At 44.9% G+C, this 21,913-nt stretch overlaps 1 protein-coding gene across 1 annotated transcript in view; it reads right to left on the minus strand.

Annotated features, from left to right (window-relative positions):
* Positions 1-1,093: 1,093 nt before the first annotated feature.
* C1D (C1D nuclear receptor corepressor) overlaps positions 1,094-21,913 on the minus strand; it is a 64,856-nt gene continuing 44,036 nt past the window's right edge. Inside the window, exon 5 of the mRNA XM_073553785.1 lies at positions 1,094-1,277. Coding sequence (XP_073409886.1) covers positions 1,110-1,277 — 168 coding nt within the window. The 3' untranslated portion in view covers positions 1,094-1,109. The remainder of the gene's footprint in view (positions 1,278-21,913) is intronic.

Here is a 21,913-nt window from a genome sequence, read left to right on the forward strand (position 1 = left end):
TTGCAGCTGCTGTTCAGCAAATTTATGAAGAGCGGTGGAGTTCGCTACGCCGCAAAGCATGGCCTGGAGTATGACTTGTGTTGAGGCGCACACAGAGGTGCAGGCCACTCATCCAACGCTCCTGATTTATGAAGATGTGAATTCCTCTTCATGCACCAGAATTGTGACTCTAGTACGCCATCGGGCCTACGTTCTCTCTGAACACCAACCCATTATCCATCAATCATGGCATCTGCCATCGATTGCTGTACCTTTTTATGGATCGGCAGTACGTGGTCCTTCATATATATGCCCCTTAAACAGCTAACAATCTATTTTAGTCTAAAAATTTCAAATGATCTATGACATCTAAGAAACCACTTGGTCGTCCACTTGGACTACTGTAGCCGTTAGGCCATGTGCACACGTTAAGTATTCGGTGCGTACAACATTTCTGCAGCCCTTCGCAGGAAAAACGCAGACGCAAAAACAAGGGTTTTTGCCTTTTCTGGTGCAGCAAAAAAGATTGGGTGAAATCTGCAGCAAAAACGCTTAAACATCTGACACGCAGCAAACTTAATTCTGCACCAAATCTGCAAGTCACAAATAAGCAACGTGTGCACGAGACTTTAGGATTATCACTCACTTTACTGGCACCAGGAAATCCGTGAAAAAATGCAACAAAAAGCAACGTGTGCACACAGCCATGTAGTACTTGTCCAATATGGTAACTTTGCCTAAGTTGACACATAATAAAGTCCAAGTATGAACTCTCTCTCAATTAGGCAGTAGATCAGCGCGAAAGACGGAAGAACAGGCAACATTATTCAGGAAGGGCACACACAGAGACCTGTGACTGAGCAGTGTGTCACATCCCGTACACTTTACCTCCACTTCACTCATGTTGTAAGCCTTGTGGATCCCATCCTTTACAGATGCAGGAGATCCAGCCTGTAGTGTAGTGTAAAGAGTGAACTGTAATTCCCTGTGGCACAGTATAAAGTCTTAAAAAATTAAACTTAAAATCAGACTTTTTGTTTTTAACACAGACTTTAATAAAATACATGTTTAAGACAAAGAACAATAAAAAAAAAAGAAATTGAAAAAAAAAAAGTGAAACTCAAAGAAGTTTATTTCTGCTTTGCTTTAGGCTGTTTTTTGGCCGGAGTGTCTTCCTGGTCAGTGGGATCACACAGTGCATGCTTGATGAATCGCTGTGCCGCTCCCTTGTCCAGCCGGGCGGCTTTCTTACGATCTGTTATTTCTTTGACTCTGTTCATGTAACTTCGTATTCTTTCCTACAAAACAAAAAGGTAAAGATTAGATAAAATTTTAAAAAAAGTACATCAGTCACAGACGCACGGATCAAATCAGCTTTCCTACAACTAAGCACAATAGAAGAATCATCTCTGGCCGCCCGGGTCTCAAGTTCTTTGGTATTTTCTGCTAAAAAACAAATGGTTTGTCAGAATTTAGGTCAAGCTTAGAGGGCTCCATTCTCTTATATATAACTTGTTAACATTGTGCTTTACTTCACTACACATTTCCTAACTACAGTCCAGTATTCTCATCTGTTTATAAGAAGAGAATCTGGTGCCCATTACTGATTACAATATGTCGGACAATCACTTAATCGCTCTACCGAGCGAGCTTGGCCTCATGCTTCTTATATGCTGGCACTGTACAATACGTAATACGCCAAGTGTCAGGGCATTGTGCTGGCACCGCCTGCTGTATTACACAAATATTACATGGGTGAATTTGGCAAATGTAATATAGGTCTACAACATAAAATGTAGGGTCTTAAGGCCCTAAGCACTTTAAAGTAGACCAAACAAATCGGGACAGCCTCCCAACCCTCTACCAACTACGGTGTTTCCCAGAAAATAAGCTCTAGAATGATTTTACAGGCTTTTTGGAGTATACTTGAAATATGACCCCTACTCCAAAAATAAGCCCTAGTTACTGTTAAAACTGGCATTGGGGGAAGCAAACTGGTCTATTGCCCAGGGCCCCCAGCGTTTCTATTCCCAGGTTAAGACGGCTTAAAGACCTTTGGTTACATCAGTCATGTGACCATGAAGTCACCAAAGGTCCTTTAACTTTGGGAATCTAGAGAAACTGAAGAGGAGACAGGCTGCTATGTATCATATGTGTAATGTGTGCATAAACATTGCTACGCATAAGGTTATGGAACCACTGTGCCATGGTCTGGGAGAGCCTGAAGCGGTGAAACTAAGCGAACACCTGGTTTTACACTAGAGCCTGATTGTGTGGTTAGATCTGAACCCAGGTGGACGCCAGTTGTTGCTTCAGGACAGAGCCTGAAGCCGCGGCAGCTGACCCCCAGGGGGACAGGAAAGCAGGACCGGCCAGGAACTGGTTAGTAGGATGTATGTGGCTGGTAAAAAGATATGAGATCAGGCACAATCAGAATAGGCACAGAAACACGGGACAGCCACAAGTACGGCATCACAGGTGCAGGCTCAGACTGGATAGGATTTGGACTAGGCACAGGCAGGGCCGGTTTGGGTATAGGTGCAGCAGGGCGGACAGGATCAGGTGCGGACTGGGCCGACAGGGTCAGGTAAACGGGATGGACAGGGTGAGATACAGAGGAGAACTGGTATTGGGAACTTACAACTAGGTAGCAAGAAACTCACTAACGTTGCTAAGACACATTCCCTTTGGGGAAGGTACCTTAAATACCTAATATCACCCAGCATTGGCTGGGGACATTTTCATAAGCGTGCGTGGCCCCTTTAGGAAGCATGGAACGTGTGCACGTGCCCCCTAAACATTCTCCCAGGAGACCTCCATGCTGTCCACAGGCCATGGGGAGAGAGAAGCCGGGGTAGCATGGAAGGGTAAGTGAACACACCGGCATCCCTGCAAGGGGGAGAAAGAGGACACATGTAGGGGGCGCAGGCGCTGTTGTAACATGCATGTATTTGTAGTGTGTAGGTGTATATAATCGTGTAATGACATGATTATATTTAAGTAAATGTTGATTTTTTTTTTTTTTTTTTTTTTTTTTTTTTAAATTAATGTGAATAGTTCATGGAAAAAGAAAAAGACATCCCCCGAAAATCAGCCCTAACCCATGTTTAGGAGAAAAAAAATAATATAAGATCCAGTCTTATTTTTGGGGAAACACGGTAACTACCTTACATTTTCAATGTTACAGCTATAGTGGAGTTCACGTATTCATCAATCCCAGTGTGCCGACGCATTGTGTATGTATACATCAGATACAGTCATAGGAGCCTGCAAAATAATATAGCCTCTTATTTTTATACTTTGCTTCTTAAAATAGCACCAAAATAGCGACTGCACATTCACCAATGTAGACAAACATGGACGTTAAGAGACAAAAATATTTACCAGCTGGTCAACTGCTCAATACGATATCGGGATGGGGGGGGTGGTCACTCTGAGAACATTGTAACCAAGGGGCAATCTGCATATACTGTGACCAGTGAAGGGGCACTCTGGGGAAACTGTGACCGGGAAACGGAAGGGGGCTGGGGAGATGGCACTCTTCAGGGGACACTGATGGGAGAGTTGGGGAGTGGGACAGAACACTGAGGACACTAAACAGAGGGAGACGTTGGAACTCCAGAGACAGTGGATGAGGGACTATAACTCTGTGGTGACTAAATGGGGGGGGTAGGAAGTGAACGAGTCTGGGGACACATCCAACAGGAAGTGGGGGGGGGATGGGGGGGGTCTCTTCTCCAGGGATACTGTGAAGAGGAAGCAATATAGTGGGACTGTCCATGACTCCAAGGCTGCTATAAAATATTCAAACTGTCTCTTCAGAGAGGAAGAGGACTTGAACTCTATAGCACCACTTATTGTAAGAAGCAATCCTACAAGTCAATATAGACCCTTTAATGAGCCTTATCATATGACTTATGATACAAGCCAAACCAGAATCTCAATTTGCAGACACGGTGTTTCGGGGGATCGCTCCTTGTAAGTATAAAATATAAGATCCAAGTTGGCTAGGTGTGAGGCTAAGACTGGGATCTAAGGGGTAATATTTTTCCTTGTGGAGAGTGACAAGCCAGGCCTAGCATGCCAGCATGAGGAGACTTAAATGCCTTGCATGCTCCTCTGGGAAATTAAATCTCATACTTTGCACTGACAAGTGGCAATACCCAAAACACCGTGTCTGAAAATTGAGATTCTTGTTTGGCTTTTATCCGAAGTCATATTTAAAGGCTCATTAAAGGGTCGACATTGACTTGTAGGCTTGTTACTTCCAATAGGTGGCGCTAGAGTTCAAGTCCTCTTCCTCTCTGAAGAGACAATTTGCATGTTAAGTGTCCCAGAGAAGTATGCAAGGCATTTAAGTCTCCTCATACTAGCATGCCAGACCTGGCTTGTCACTCTCCACAAGGAGAAACCTTACCCCTTAGCCCCTGCTATACAAAGCATGGACACGCTATACTGCCAGCGCTGCCTTTTCTACCTCATTTTACTACAGTAATCGATTCCTGATGAAGGTCTGATTTCATAAGACCAAAATGTCATATGATTATTTATAGATTGTTATCACAATAAAATCTACCTTTACATTCTACGCAAGGTGTACCTAGTCCTTCATACTACTCAGCCCCTTCTATAGGTATGTGGTGAGGGTTAGATACATACAGTAGATGTTAACGCCTAATTCTAATGGAGGGCAGAAGGAGATACCTGATGGAAACCCATAATGGATTTATATATTTTTTTCACACACAAGAGACAAAGCTGTTGTCATCCCCCTACCTATCTTTCTGTACTTCTCTGGCTGGACTAATACCAGTGTGGACAATACCATATGGAGAAACCGGTCGGGCACTTATGATTGTGAGGAGAGCGAGCAGAATTTACACTGTCCCATACAATGCACCAATTTCGTATTTTGCTTGGCTCCGATTTTCTGGATTATAAATGTATATTGAGATCCATTATTATTCGTCTGTGACACGTCAAAATGGAACCAGTTCATTCCCATTTGTAATATTTCAGATTTGAAATAAGTGATTTGCTTTGATGTTCCCGGTTGGCAAGAAACCCTTGAAATACAGAGCGTATATATTCAATCCGTTCATTCAACTTAATGGAACAAAAAAAGACAAACCGAGGAGATTTATTCAACGTTGTAAATATGTCACTTCTACATGATTACTGGACAGTACACAGCCCTCCGATGCCAAAAAAGCTTTTAGCTTTGTTGTAGAACCAAATTCTTAACTGTTGAGAAAATGAATTAATGAGGGAATAGGATGAGGGCTGCGAGCGTGAATGGATGTGTGTGTGTGTAAAAAGCCTACTTCCATTGGGGGCTGCTCTCTCGTCTTGGCTAGTAAATCACCGCCTGCAATATTTATGGACTTAAACAGGAATGTAGAAAGCTGAGATACGACTTAAGCTTTTACACAAAGATCATCTTAATGTAACATTTTTGCATTAATATCTCTTGGGGAGAAATGGAGGAAATATATATTTATATCCTGAAACAACCCTCTGCGATGTGACACAATCTAAACCTTGCTTTGATACCGGGTGTAGGATTCAGACTTTTACCAACTAGGCTTGTGATGTGAAATGAAATCGTATTTGATCAGGAGTATAACCTATGCGGAATGGGAATCTGACTGTATATTAACCGTGTAAAATGTTTAGCGGAAGGGTGGCCTTCATCGTGGCAAAGCGGCCTTAATCATGGAAAAACGGCCTTCATTGTGACAAACAGCCTTCACCATGGCAAATAGCCTTCACCGCAACAAATGGCCTTCGTCGTGACAAAACGGCCTTCACCGTGGCAAATAGCCTTCGTCGTGGAAAAATAGCCTTCACTGTGGCAAACAGCCTTCACCGCAACAAAAGGCCTTCATCGTGGAAAAATGGCCTTTACTGTGGCAAACAGCCTTCACCGTGTCAAATACCCTTCATTGTGACAAAACGGCCTTCACCGTGGCAAAAGGGTCTTCACCAAAACGGCCTTCTGACTACAGTCAAGACAGGTAAGTCTAGGTTTCATTCAGAAAGTCCTACATCTTTACAACTCTTCCTACCAAGAGCCGATAAATGGCACAAAATGAGCTACAGATTTCCTGCTTAAGGTGACAAGGACGGTGTAGGGCAAGAGAGAAAAGATAGGCAAGTTGGCAATCTTGCAAGATGAACTGTGGCTGACCCACATATTTGCATTTCTCCAGCTGGGATATTTGTATGGGAATAGGAACAGTCTCCTCTCTTCTTCCCTTTTGCTCTTTTAACATATGAATGGCATAGAGAAGGTTCCCACGTTTTGGGCCACCTCTATTGGCCAGGTCAGATAACCTCTGTAAATGGAGGAAATACCTTAGCACATCTACTCTCTCGGTATCGACCGAAATGGCAGAGATCCTGACCACCTACCCTGCAGGGAACTAAAACATTGCCTTGCCTCTCTTGAAGAAAAAGGTTTTCCAGTTCCTTTAATAGTGAATGGCCTGGAAGTGCTGCTTTGCCAATATTGAAACTTTTATTTTTGCGACCAGTTTTTTCTTCATTTTCTCTCATTTCAGATTTTTTATTATATATTTGGTATAGGATTATGGAAGTAGCCATCCTGCCAGAGCTGTTAACACTAAAAGCATTCATGGATATGTTTTATATTAAACAACATGGACAATAGGACCAACACTAGACTGAAGATGTTCACTGACGTTTGTGCTCCAAGCAGAAGTCATTGTGTATGGAGGAGGAGAAGGTTGCACTCAATTGCATTAAGGCATATCAAATATGAAATATGTGAAATGTGAATAGCATAATGACTTTTGTAATCTAGAAAAATCACATGAGATGCTTAGCACAAAATTTGGCCAAAAGATGTGAGCCCATTCACCAACGTCAAGGTGATCTCATTGAACGGTAACTGCCTAGTGTGAACTGCTGGCTAATAACATGGTAAAGCCTATATTTATAGGAAGATAGGAACCAAAATGTGATTGGATGTAATTAAAATCACAGCCTGATGAAGGGCGGAGTGCTCAGTCATTTTGTGCTAAGTATCTCATATGTTTTTTCTAGATTACAAAAGCCATTATGCTATTCGTATTTCACATATTTCATACTTGATATGCATTGAGGCAATTGAGTGCATCCATTTCCTTATTTGATATGCAAGTTGTTTTTTTGGTATGCACCTATTCAGACTAGTTCTAGATGTGCCGTCAGTTTTTTCTGTCATTTGGAGGAGGAGAAGGTGAGCTGTGACCATGACCATCGCCTATTGCGATTGGTGTATCCTGTGGTTTCTATACATAGGTGTTGCCCAATATTGTAATCCTCACTGTGAAGATAATGAGATGACGGAGAAGAAGTGACCAGGAAGTATCAGTCTATTATGAGGCTCAGTGGCCTGTGTGGAAACCGCAAGATTTTAGGAAGTATTATAGGTACCGTAATAGTGATATGGAAAATAAAAAAACAGCAGAAATATAAATAAATTATAATCAAACTTGATTTAAATAGTTCACTTTCAGATAACTCCCTTTAACCCCTTCATAACTGGATATTTTTTTTCCGCTTATGAGTCTAGATTTTTTCCTCCCCCTCTTCGATGAGCCATAACTTTTTTTATTTTTCTAGTAATATATCTGTATGTGGTTTGTTTTTTTGTGGAATGAGTTTAGTAGCTAAAAAAGCTCAGAACTTTGTAAAAATAATAAAAATTAGATTTGTGTCACCATTTTCTGAGACCTGTACCTTTAATTTTTTTCTGCTCATGAAACTCTGTGAGGACTTGTTTTTTCCGTGGTGATCTTGGCATATTTATTCATAATAATTTGGGGGACATAAAATGTTTTGATCGCTTTTTATTGCATGTGTCGCATTTTGTTTTTGATGAATCAGGCACTGACAGACATGTCAATACGAAACAGGTTTTGTCTATTTTATACTTTTCTGATTTTTGAATTGAGAAAAGAGGGCAATTTAATGCTGTGGGTTTTTATTTTTTAGTATTTGTTAATTTTATATTTTAGTCCCCTTAGGGGACTTGAAGCTGCGATCGTTTGATCGCGTATACTATATACTGCAGTTAACAGAGAAGCCCACCTACTGACCAACATTTCAGCAATAAGCAGACCCCTGTGCCCTTTGGAGCCCTGCAATCAAGTTCCACTGTGGGGGTGAGATGGGAGCTGGCGCTTGAGTGCACCTACAACAAGGTTATTTACCGGAAATGTCGCTGTCAGTCATTGATAAGCAACTCGCCAAAAAGGACATAACATTCAAAAAACATCACAGAAAAAAGGCAGCCGTATATAAGAACACAGATCTGAAAACAAATGTACTACCTGATGCAGCAGACCCCCACGATAAAGAAGGAAGCAGCACAGGTGCCCCGTACTGATGAACGACCACTCCGCTCGCACACCTACTAACTCATGAAATAAGGACACTGATGATGGTAAATACGGCTGGCTTTTTTCCTATGATGTCAGTGGTGGCATTTAAATGGTTATAAATCAGTTATCGGACCAAGCTATGGTCACTGCCGTTGCAGGCAGATGCCGGCTGTGTACAACAGCCAGAATCTGCCCAATATGAAAAAGGCTCAGCTATGGAAAATCAGGGTACGTGACGGGGTTAAAGGTTTATTCTCACCATTCCATTGTGATGGGGCATATTGAAGCCCCATTCTTGGTATCTGTGAAGGTCTCACAGGTCAGACCCAAAACCGTCCAGTAAGTTATCCGAAATCCCGGGAAAAGGCGATAACTTTTAATATCAGGAACAGTCCACTACGTGCTAGGACATTTTAGCTTAGTTTCCACAGAAACCGCCATAGTAAAACAATAAGTTTATTCTTTTAAAAAAAAAAAAAAAAAGCGAAACTCTAGAAGAACGCGAGATGGGACACATGAATCACAGCGAAGTCTCCGCGCTTCACACAAGTTTATTATCTCCATGAAGAACTCCGCTCTCCTGATTTGCTTCCCGTAGATATACTCTGCCTCCTACACCGGTCGCCTACCATCATATATAATAATCACTTGGGGAAAAAAAAGTCATCTCACAGAAGGAAGCCACCAGCCAACGTGAGCTCGCTGCACCGGAGGAGATGGTCCTCCTGGCTCGCATCCCAATCTCTGCCTGTGTGCTAAACGTTGCTGCTCTCATTATTGTATTTGTCATGGCTTCGCTCTGTGGGTATGATGGATGGCGGCGCTGCCTGCACCTTCTCATTCCTGTAGAGTCTACAAGATATATACTGTTACAAGGCGCAGAGGATATAAGGTTACAGGCTGCAGCTGGAGGATGGACGCCGCAGCTGCAGGAGACCCTCGCTCTGCCTTACACCTGGAATGAATGGGTATACCAGTCAGAGGAAGGCAGAAAACACAGAAACGACTCCCAGATCTTCCTGAATTCCTGAATGGCCAATTTAAACCTTAGGGTACGCTCACATGTTGCATTTTTGCTGCATTTTTTTAATGACAATTTTAAGCAGCGTTTTACAGTGTCAGCAAAGTCTATGAGTTTCCAGAAATCTCATGCACATGCATTGGGTTATTTTTTCCTGACCGATTTGCAAACTGCAGCATGTCACTCCTTTCAGCGTTTTTGCTGCGTTTTTTCACCCATAGGATGGGTAAGTGCAAAATCCTAAGGCCGCTGCATCATGTGTTTTTGGGGGGGCACTGAACTTTATCAATATGCACAAGAGAAGAAAATACTCAGCAAAATCTGTTTTCTGTAAACAGCTTCTACTGCCAAGAGAACAGGTTTTACCTGCAGAAAAAAAAACTGCAGAAAAAAAACACAACGTGTGAACAGAGCCTTAGAGCATTTCTTAAAGCAGTAGCCCAGTACTGACTTTTTTATACAGTAGGTGCATTCATGGGTCCACATAGAAAATGTGTTGCAAACGGATCTCACGATGGAGTTTCGTCACATTTTGGTCTACACCAGACACCTACCCATACAACCGCTGGAATAGAGCACTGTGGATCTCATGAATACCTTAAAATCTAGTCTAGGGAATGCTGGGAGTTGTAGTTTCACAACAGCTGAAGTCCCGTGGTTGCTAACCCCTGATCCAGTCTAACAGGTATACGACTTCTAGAAGAGCCTCACCACCACCTAGATTACAAGAAACCTTCTTACGCCCCTGCCCCTCTCTTCTCTTTGGTCCCAAGTAAAACGGCTCCCCCTTAAAGGGAATCTGTCTCCTATTTTTTCGACTATCAGCTGCCAACACCGCCATCAGGGGCTTATCTACAGCATTCTGTAATGCTGTAGATAAGCCCCCAATGTAACCTGAAAGAGAAGAAAAACAAGTTATATTATACTTACCCAGGGGTGGTCCAGGTCCAGAGGGTGTCGCAGTCCGGTCCGGCGCCTCCCATCTTCTAACAATGACGTCCTCTTCTTTGCTTCCCGTCGCGGCTCCTGTGCAGACGTACTGCTCTGCGCAGGAGCCGGAGCAGGAGCCGCAGGAGGTCCGGCTCCTGCGCAGAGCAGTACGTCTGCACAGGAGCCGCGACGGGAAGCAAAGAAGAGGACATCATAGCTAGAAGATGGGAGGCGCCGGACCACAACACCCATCGGACCAAAACCGGACCCGACCGCCCCTGGGTGAGTATAATATAACTTGTTTTTCTTCTCTTTCAGTTTACATTGGGGGCTTATCTACAGCATTACAGAATGCTGTAGATAAACCCCTGATGGCGGTGTTGGCAGCTGATACTGGAAAAAAAATAGGTGACAGATTCCCTTTAACCCCATCATGGCTGGCAGTTTTCAGTTCTTGCATATTCGTTCCCATCTCTTTAAATGCTTGTTCTATATTCTGCAATACTACAGTGCTGTAGTAAGGAGGGAACTGATGGTTTCCTATGGGGGCTGGGCTTAACAGGAGGATCAACATGGCAGACATTAGGCCTTCAACAGACCCCCAGCTGCCACGGAGCGCCCAAAATGGCATGCGCCCAGATTGACTGCAGCTTTTAAGGTTTGCCAGTCTCTGACAGCAGCCTTTAAGGCGTGCAGAGCAGTCTCTGACAGCGGCCTTTAAGGCGTGCAGAGCAGTCTCTGACAGCGGCCTTTAAGGCGTGCAGAGCAGTCTCTGACAGCGGCCTTTAAGGCGTGCAGAGGAGTCTCTGACAGCGGCCTTTAAGGCGTGCAGAGGAGTCTCTGACAGCGGCCTTTAAGGCGTGCAGAGCAGTCTCTGACAGCAGCCTTTAAGGCGTGCAGAGCAGTCTCTGACAGCAGCCTTTAAGGCGTGCAGAGCAGTCTCTGACAGCGGCCTTTAAGGCGTGCAGAGCAGTCTCTGACAGCGGCCTTTAAGGCGTGCAGAGGAGTCTCTGACAGCGGCCTTTAAGGCGTGCAGAGGAGTCTCTGACAGCAGCCTTTAAGGCGTGCAGAGCAGTCTCTGACAGCAGCCTTTAAGGCGTGCAGAGCAGTCTCTGACAGCAGCCTTTAAGGCGTGCAGAGCAGTCTCTGACAGCAGCCTTTAAGGCGTGCAGAGCAGTCTCTGACAGCAGCCTTTAAGGCGTGCAGAGCAGTCTCTGACAGCAGCCTTTAAGGCGTGCAGAGCAGTCTCTGACAGCAGCCTTTAAGTTTAAGGCACGCAGAGCAGTTGCTGACAGCAGTCTTTAAGATGTGTCCATCTGGATGCATGCCATTTTGGGAGCCCCTCAGCTTCCCTGTAAAGGGTTCACCATGGCAAGAAGTTAAGGAGTTAAACAGCAGAACTTTGTGCAAGTCTTTTAACACAGGCTTAGCTCCTTAGGCCGCTCCATACACCTGCACCCTATATCCGACGTACCCATATGCCCTATGTTAGGATGGGGCTAAAGAGGAATTTAGTTTCTAAGAAGTTGTCAACGATCCACAGAATAGGTTATAACTTCCACATCGTGGAGGTTCAACTGCTGCGACCCCCACAATCTCTTGGGAAAACAAGAGAAAGCTGAACACTACACTTGGCCATCTCCTGTACTCCTATGGAAAATAAATGGAGGGAGAGGTCGAGCAAGCGCACTGCCACTCCACGGATACTGAGCAGTAGTGCCCTGTTCCGGTGATCGGTGTGGATCTCAGCGGTTGGAACCTCAACGATCTAGAAGCCATCACCTAAGTGGATTGGTTATATTGTCTTATCCAAAACACCACTTTGTAGGAATGGTTTTGTGCAGATTCATAAAGAAAAGGGTGAGGCCAAGTCAACTGAACAACGAGCCGATATAGTTTTCCATAAATAGCATGTTTGCCAATTAGGTCTGTGGAAAGCATGGTGACATTTTTTATTAACAGAACTAAACTTGTCACTTACAGGCCATTTCATGCTACTAATTGGACAACTCCTCTTCAAATGCAACAAAGCCCTAGGTAAACACTTTGTTCAGCACCATTCCAGAGATGTGCTTTCTGCTGGCACTAGCGTAACATTATGTCACGTGAGCCCTGCAGCCAATTAATGGCCCCAATGGGCTGCAGCACTCTCACTTTCCTTGGATAACACAGTTCTGGACTGACTTAAAGGGGCTGTCTCCTCAAAACAGAAAATCTGCAGTCACTCTTTGTGACTGCAGACATGAGTCCTCCCAGCGCGCAGTGTGGGGGATTCGCCGTTTTCATACTTCAGGCCAGTGGACGCGGCCCGCCACTGGCCGGGGTTATGTATAACTCATACACACCCCCCTGTCTCTGGTCTGAAACCAGCGAATCCCCGCAGCACACAGTGTGTGCACGGGGGGGGGAATCATAAGTCTGCAGTCACACGAAGTGTCTGCAGACTTATTTGTTTTTACCGGATAACCCCTTTAAGTCAAAACAGTGAGTGATGGCAGACACAGCGCCGACATCACTGGAATGGTGCAAGTTGGGAAGCATATGGTTTTTAAATTTTAAATGGGACCCTAACCATGTGTCTTCGGCGTGCTCAAATAATATGTTAGAGACCCCGTGGCTGCATGTCTCGCCGGCTGTTAAGACAGCCACAACACATGCAGGGATTGTTGGTTTGTTAGGCCACTCCTGCATGTGTTGCAGCTGTGTAACAGCCATGAGACATGCAACCACGGGGTCTTGAACATATTAATCAAGCATGCCCATGACACTAGTTAGCACCCGAGCACATTGTCTCATCACTACTCTTTAACACGCAATCTCACAAGATGCATATATAAGGTTATATTAATATATCATGGGAATTGGGCGTTTCATAGGATGTGGTGTGTGGCCGATTACTGGCCTCAGATATTACTAATCAGCAGCATCTGACTCGCTGCCACGATAACTAGGAGTTCACGCTCTCACTCTAGTCTGCATCCACACAGTAGAGAATTACAGGAATAAATCAGGGATCAAGAAGATGCCAAAGAAGCTGGTCACACCCTGGGCTTATCTCGTCTGTATCTAAAATATACAATAATTAGTAGGTAGCAGTCATCACGTAATCTCGGCAAAGTCTTAGTAAGTTGTAAAACAGCCTCCATGAGCCGAATCTGAAGAGAGCGCCATGACCCGAGGTAAAGAGCATGAATCAAAAATCAATGTGGAAATTGCCGAGGTTTATTAGATTGGCTTGTTAATTATGGGTTCTTGGTATCTTGCATATAGATGGTGAGTTTGCAACAACTAAATCTATAATGCAAGATTCCAAGAGCCCAGAATTAACGAGCCCATCTAATAAACCTCGGCAATTTCCACAGTGATTTTTGATTGAGGCCCTTTATATCGGGTCATGGTGCTCTCTTCAGACTCGACTAATGGTAAGTTACATAACACAGTGTCTGGGTCTAAGAATTTGCCCAGATTAAGTGATTAGTTTTACCCAATTACTTTATATTTTAGATTCAGAGGAAACAACAAGCACAGGGTGTCACTAATCTGATTTGGCCTAATGCATGTACAGTAGTGAAAATAATAGCAGGGTGTTCAAAAACATGAGTTATTCACAAAATCTTTATACCAGTTTTTATTTCCATGCATTGGGAACATTGTACACTGCTTTCTAAATTCAAAACATGGAGAAATATATACACTGCATGATGTTGGGCTGTGAGCACAACCCCCCATCTGTGGATGCCGGGCCCTCAGACCATTCTCATGGAGTCGGTTTCTAAGGCCCTGTGCACACGCTGCGCATTCTGCTGCGGATCTGCGGCAGAACTGCAGGTGATGTACAGTACCATTAAAGCATATGTTTAAAAAAAAAAAAAGAAAACCGCTGTGCACATGCTGCGTTTTTCCGGCGCAGTTTTTGTGCGGAAAAAAAAAAGCAGCAGTGACTTCTTTTGTGCGGTTTTGCTGCAGTTTTCCACCTGCTCCATTCTCCAAATCCACAGGTGGAAAACCGCAGTGGAAAACCACACAAAAACCGCAGTAAAACCGCAAAAAAAAGTAACAAATCCGCAGGAAAAATGCAGATCATTTGACCTGCGGATTTAGTAAAATCCGCGGAAGGATCCGCACTGTGTACACATATCCTAACTGTTTGTGCTCTGGCAGTGCTCCTCCTGTTTCTCCTTGCACAAAGGTGGAGGTAGCGGGCCTGCTGCTGGGTTGTTGCCCTCCTACGGCCTTCTCCTTGTGTACTGGCCTGTCTCCTGGTAGCGCCTCCAGCCTCTGGACACTACAATGACAGCTTCACATCTATGTTGCATAGAGTCACCTGTTATTCCAGCCCAGCATGCTTGGAAACATCCCACAATTTTTTGACATTTGTTGGCTTTACCTGAGAAAGAGCATTCTATCAGATTAAGGTCGGGGATTGGGTTGGTCACTCCAAAACCTCAATTTTGTTGGACTGGAACCAAGATTTTGCTGGTTTTCTGGTGTGTTTAGGGTTCATGTCTTCTTGAAACACCCATTTCAAGGGCATATCCTCTTCAGCGTTAGGCAACATGACCTCTTCAAGTATTACAGCATATGCAAACTGGTCCATGATCCCTGGTATGCGGTAAATAGGTCCGCTACCACAGTAAGAGAAACATGCCCATATCATGATGCTTGCACCACCATTCTTCACTGTCTTCAGAGTGTCCTGTGGCTTGAACGCAGAGTTTGGGGATCATCTGATGAACGGTCTGCAGCCCTTAGACCCAAAAAGAACAATTTTACTTTCATCGGTCCACAAAATGTTTCTCCATTTCTATTTCGGCCAGTTGACGTGTTCTTTGGCAAAAATGTATCCGCTTCAGTACATGTCTTTTTATTAACAGTGGGACTTTGCGGGGACTTCTTGCCAAAAGATTAGCATCACCCAGGAGTCTTTTAACTGTCACAGTACTCACAGGCAACTTGAGACTGTCTTTGATCTACTCCTCTTTGGTCAGACCTGATCTGGAATACGGTGTCCAGTTATGGGTGCCACATTTTAAAAGTGGAGCAAGTTCAGAAAAGAGCGACCAGAATGGTGACCGGTCTGCAAACCCTGTCTTATGAGGAAAGTGTTCACACCTACAAAGAATGGAGAGGTCTGTAATTTTTATCCTAGGTACACTGCAACTGTGAGAGACAGAATCTAAACATAAAAAAAACGAAAATTACATTGTATGATTTTTAAACATTTCATGCAATAAAATGTAATGTAATTAAGTATTTGATCACCTACCATCCATCAAGAATTCTGTCTCTCACAGACCCGTTAGTTTTTCTTTAAGAAGCCCTCCTACTCTGCACTCATTACTTGTATTAATTGCACCTGTTTGTAATAGTTACCTGTATAAAAGACACCAGTCCACACATAATCACACTCCAACCTCTACACCATGGCCAAGACCAAAGAGCTGTCTAAGAAAACGAGGGACAAAATTGTAGACCTGCACAAGGCTGGGATAGGCTACAGGGCAAGAGGCCAGTAGCTTGGTGAGAAGGCAACAACTGTTGGCACAATTATTAGAAAATGGAAGAAACACAAGATGACTGTCAATCTTCTTCGGTGAGGGGCTCCATGCAGTATCTCACCTCATGGGGAAAGGATGTTTCTGAGGAAGGTCAGAAATCAGCCCAGAACTACACAGGAGGACATGGTGAATGTCCTGAAGAGCGCTGGGACCAGTGTCTCAAACATTACCGTTAGTAACACACTACCTTGTCACGTATTAAAATCCTGCAGGGCAAATAAGGTCCTCCTGCTCACACCAGAGCATGTCCAGGCCCGTTTGAAGTTTGCAATGACCATCTGAATGATGAGGGATGGGAGTTACAGTATGTGATCAGATGAAACCAAAATAGAACTTTTTGGTACTAACTCCTCTTGCCGTGTGAGGATAAAGAAGTACAACCCCAAGAACATCGCCCCAACCATGAAGCATGGTGGGAGAACCATCAAACTTTTGGGGTGCTTTTCTGCAAAGAGGACAGGACTACAGCACGGTATTGAAAGAAAGATGGATGGGGGGGGGGGGGTCATGTATCGCAAAATTTTGGCCAATAGCCACCTTCCCTTAGAGCATTGAAAATGGGTCATGGCTGTGTCTTCCAGCATGACAATGACCCTAAAAACACAGGGCAACTAAGGAGTGGCTCCGTAAGAAACATTTCAAGGTCCTGGAGTGGCCTAGCCAGTCTCCAGACCTGAACCCAATGGAAAATTTTTGGACGGAGCTGAAACTCAATGTTGCCCAGCGACAGCCCCGAAACCTGAAAGATCTGGAGAAGATCTATATGGAGGAGTGGGCCAAAATCCCTGCTGCAGTGTGTGTAAACTTGGTCAAGAACTACAGGAAACATCTGACCTCTGTTATTGCAAACAAAGGTTTATGTACCAAAATATTAAGCTCTGTTTTTCTATTCTATCAAATACTTATTTTATGCAATAAAATGCAAAAAAATTACCGTATATACTCGTGTATAAGTCGACCCGAGTATAAGCCGAGGCACCTAATTTTGCCACGAAAAACTGGGAAAAAGTATATACAGCCAGGTATGCATTGTCCCTGCATCCCCATCCAGGTATGCACGGCCTCCTCATCCCCGTCCTTGTATGCATGGGCTATTCATCCCTGTCCTGGTATGCACGGGCTCCTCATCCTTATCCTTGTGAGCACTGCCCTTATCTCTGTCCTTGTCTGCATGGCTCCTCATCCCTATCCTTGTATGCATGACCCCCCAATGAGAAAAGCATATAAAAAAAAACCCTCCTACTTACCTTCCCTGTGCTCCCCCGCAGCATTTTGTTCCGGCTTCCAGCAGCTCCTGCGGCCGAGTGATTACGTGTCCCCACACAAAACCACGCAAACACTGGGTGAACATAAAAGCTTGATGCAGATGTTGTCCTTGAAACCTGGACCCCAGTACTGCAAGTCAACAGTGCTAACCACTGAGCCACTGTTCTGCCCTAATGCATCCATAATTGTGCTTCAAAAACACGGGTATTACATACCTGGTAATGTGTTTTTCCAGGGGACATGACGGCACCACGAGAGAGGGGATCCGCCCTACGAGGACAGGAAACCTTCAAGATAAAAGGGGGCGGCTCCTCTCTCCGCATCAGTTGTTTTACAGAGCACAAGAGGAACTCCGCCAGTTAGTGCACACATAAATAATACCTATTTTACACTGCTAAATTTCCCACACCAAGGGAGTGTATAATACTAACAAAAAACACCCAGCTAATGACGTGATCAAATAGGGCGGGAATATAAGGGTGCCGTCATGTCCCCTGGAAAAACACATTACCAGGTATGTAATACCCGTGTTTTCCCATGGTACATGACGGCACCACGAGAGAGTTACAGAGATTTGTATTCTCTTTTAGGGGGGGGATCACTGCCTGCAACACTCTTCTCCCAAATGTGAGATCAGAGGTAGCAGATAGGTCTAATCTGTAATGTCTGAAAATGGTAGATGGAGAGGACCAAGTGGCCGCCTTACATATTTGGTCGATGGAGGCGTCCGCTCTCTCCGCCCAGGATGTTGCCATGGCTCTCGTGGAGTGGGATTTAAGGCCCTCTGGAACAGCCCTGCCTGCACTACTATATGCTAGTATGATGGCCTCTCTCACCCATCTAGCTATAGTTTGCTTAGAGGCTTTAAGGCCTTTCCTTGCCCCCTGGTATGAGATAAACAAGGCCCTCTGTTTCCTCCATGGTTTTGTCACCTCTAAATACTGTAGGATACATCTCCTAACGTCTAGACAATGTAACCTCTCTTCCTTTTTGTTATCAGGGTTAGGACAGAAGGATGGCAAGATTATTTCCTGAGCTCTGTGGAATTTCGACACTACCTTAGGGAGGTATGCTGGATCTAATCTTAACAGGACTCTATCGTCCATAACCTGAGTGTATGGCGGGTCTGCTGATAGTGCGTGTAAGTCCCCAACCCTACGTGCCGATGTGAGTGCCACTAATAAGGCTGTTTTTAAGGTTAACACTTTGTCTGATGTTGCGTCTATTGGTTCAAATGGACTTTCCGTTAGGGATGATAGGACTAAATTTAGATCCCAGAGAGGAGGTTTAGGCGATGGGACAGAGTCAGCTCTAGTACAGGCCCAGATAAATCTGGCGACCCATCTATCGCTTGCCAGGTCATAGTTGAATAATGCTGCCAGGGCTGAAACGTGTACTTTCAGGGTGCTGACCGCTAAGCCCAAGTCTAAGCCCCTTTGCAGAAACTCTAGCACTGCCCTTACCGGTACTTCCCCTTCCTGTATTGGGCCTGAGGTGAACAAGAACTTCCTCCATATCCTCCCATATATTTTTGTAGTCACTGGTTTTCTGCTGCTGATTAAGGTGGAAATCAATCTCGCTGAAAACCCTTTCTTTTCTAATAGTGACCTTTCAAATTCCAGGCTGTCAAATGCAGCCTGGAATTCGGAGGATGATTGAAGGGACCCTGTGTTAGGAGGTCGTGATCCTCTGGGAGCACCCATGGGTCTGTCACTGACATCACTCTCAGCCAATAGAACCACGGCCTTTTTGGCCAAAAGGGAGCTATCATAATTACTCTGGCTTGGTCCTCCCTGATCTTTTTCAGGACTAATGGAATGAGGCATATCGGAGGGAATGCGTACAGGAGACATGATGTCCATTTTATTCTGAAGGCGTCTACCGCCAGTGGCATGTCTGCTGGTCTTAGGGAGCAGAATTTTTGAACTTTTCTATTGGTTTTTGAGGCGAAGAGATCTATTATGGGTTTTCCCCACCTCTGCACAATTTGCTGAAAAATGGACTCTTTTAGGCACAATTCTCCTTGCTTTAAGTGGTTCCTGCTCAGAAAGTCCGCCCTCAGGTTGTCCGCGCCTCGGATATGCAGGGCCGATAATGAAAGGAACTGATGTTCCGCCAGAGTCAGGATTCTTTTTGCTATTTCCATCAATGACCGAGAACGAGTGCCCCCTTGATGGTTCACGTATGCAACCGCTGTACGATTGTCTGATAGGACTTTCACATGATGTCCTCTCAGGTGTGTCAGTAATCCTTCCAGCGCTCTTTCGATGGCTAGCAGTTCCCACTCGTTTGAGGATAGATCTTTTTCCCCCTGAGCCCAAGTATCTTGGAGCCATAGGGTGTCTAGATGGGCTCCCCAGCCCCAGGGACTGTCATCTGTCGTGACTACTCTGGAGGCTGCATATGTCCAGGGTACTCCCCTCGGAGCGGCCTCTATCTGTAACCACCATTTTAGCGACTGGAGTACAGGATCCGGGATGGTGAGCTTCTGTTCTAACTGCCCCTGAAGCGTCAGATCGCTTTGTAACACACACCACTGAAGTTCCCTTGCGTGAAATTGTGCCCATTTTATCGCTGGTATGCAGGAGGTTAGGGACCCCAGCACTGACATGGCTTTCCTCAGAGTCATTGTTGTCTTTCCTAATGTTGTTCTGATTAGGTTTTTGATTTTCTCTTCTTTTTCCCCTGGGAGGCGACACTCCTGTATTACCGAGTCTATTGTTAGGCCCAAAAAATTCTGGACCATCGTTGGCTCCAACCTGGATTTTTTGAAGTTCAGTTGCCAACCCAGAGTCTGAAGAGTCTCTATCACTGTCTTGACTTGTTCCTGACAGTGAGCGAAATCTTTCCCCACTATCAAGAAGTCGTCCAGATATGGTATTACTAGAGCATCTTTTTCTCTGAGTTGTGCCGTGACCTCCGCAATTAACTTCGTAAAGACCCGGGGGGCTGTTGCTACCCCAAAGGGCAGAGCCTTGTATTGAAAATGATGCCACTGAGAGTTTATCTGGACTGCCACCCTGAGACATTTGCGGTCTTGCTGCCGAATCGGGACATGATAGTAAGCGTCCTTGAGATCCAGGACCGCCATGTAACACCGAGGGAAGAGGAGTTTTACTGTAGATCTTATTGTCTCCATCTTGAATGATGGGACTACTAGATACTTGTTGAGGCCTTTCAGATTTACAATCGTCCTCCAGGAATCGTCTGGTTTCTTTATCAGAAACAGGGGGGAGTAAAAGCCTTTCTTCTTTTCTTTTTCTGGAACTTCTTCCAGTAGAGTTTTTGTACAAGCGATAATACCTCCTCTTCCAAACTCTTTTGTCTTTCCTGAGATGATTGTACCGGAGTTTGAATGAATTTTTGTGGTGGCCAATGGTGGAATTTTAACTCCAGACCTGACCCTACTATCTGTCGGATCCAGGTGCTGGATGAGATCCTTTCCCAGGCTGGGAGGAAGTGAGAGAGCCTTCCCCCCACCTGAGAAGGACCGTCACTGGGTGGGTTTTTTGGCTTCTCTCGGGGGCTTACTGAAATAGAAGCCTCTCCCTCCTCTGTATCGTCTGTCGGAATTGCTCCTGTCACGATCTTTAAATTGTTGTCTCCTGAACTTTCGGCCCCTCTGAAAGGAGCGCCGAAAGGCCTGAAATGGTTGTTTCGGAAAATTCTTTTTGGTATCACTCGCTTTCTCCAGCACTTCATCCAATGCCGGGCCGAACAAGAAATTTCCTTCACATGGTAGAGAGCAAAGTTTCATTTTCGCCTGGGTGTCCCCCGGCCAGCATTTGAGCCATACCGCCCGCCGTCCTACATTGGTTAAGGCTGCTGATTTTGAGGCTAGTCTGGCCGAATCTGCTGATGCCTCTGCGAGAAAGTTCGCCGCTGCCCTAATAGCCGGCAATGATTCCAGAATCGTCTCTCTGGGAACCCCTTGTTCCAATTGATCCTCCAAGTTGTCTGTCCATATCTTTAAGGACCTAGCCACACAAGTGGCTGCGATGGCGGGTCTTAGTGCGCCAGCCGAGGTTTCCCAGGCTGCCTTAAGGCAACTATCCGCCTTTCGGTCCAGTGGCTCTTTTAGAAACCCCAAGTCCTCAAAGGGTAGGGAGGATTTTCTGGCGACCTTTGATATCGCCACATCAATTTTGGGGGCCCTATCCCAGGATGAGGATGCCTCTTCCTCAAATGGGTATCTCCTCTTCAGGGAATTTGTATTCTGGGACTTCCTTTCTGGTTTTTCCCACTCGCGATTTATGAGTGCTTTCAGTTGCTCATTAACAGGGAAGGTTCTACGTTTTCTCTTTTGCAGTCCACTAAACATGAGATCTTGGGCTGTCTTTTTTGTCCGCTCTTCTACTAGCCCCATGGTAGATCTAACTGCTTTAATGAGTTCATCCGTAGCTTCTACTGGAAACGTATCTTCCCCGTCCGAGCTACTTCCTGAATACTGCGACTTATTTGAGTCGTCTTCTGACCCTGTAGAGTCCTGTTGAGAGACCCCTGAGGGGCTTGATCTCCTAGCTTTTCTTTCTGTATCTACCGTTTGTAATGCTCTTACTGACTTGGAAACTTCTGTCTGAATTATGGCCCTCAAACTATCCGAAAATGAGGGTGTCTCCTCCGCTATGGTCTTGTTAATGCACTCCTGGCATAATTTTTTGTTCCAGGCTGTTTCTACGGGACTTTTACATAAAGCACATTCTTTATTTTTTGACTTTCCTCTATATTTCTTAGGGACCTCCTATACTCCACCCCGTCCATATATATAA

This window comes from Dendrobates tinctorius, unplaced genomic scaffold, assembly GCF_039654945.1.
Source record: "Dendrobates tinctorius isolate UK_male_01 unplaced genomic scaffold, ASM3965494v1 ptg000203l, whole genome shotgun sequence".
Lineage (NCBI taxonomy): Eukaryota > Metazoa > Chordata > Amphibia > Anura > Dendrobatidae > Dendrobates > Dendrobates tinctorius.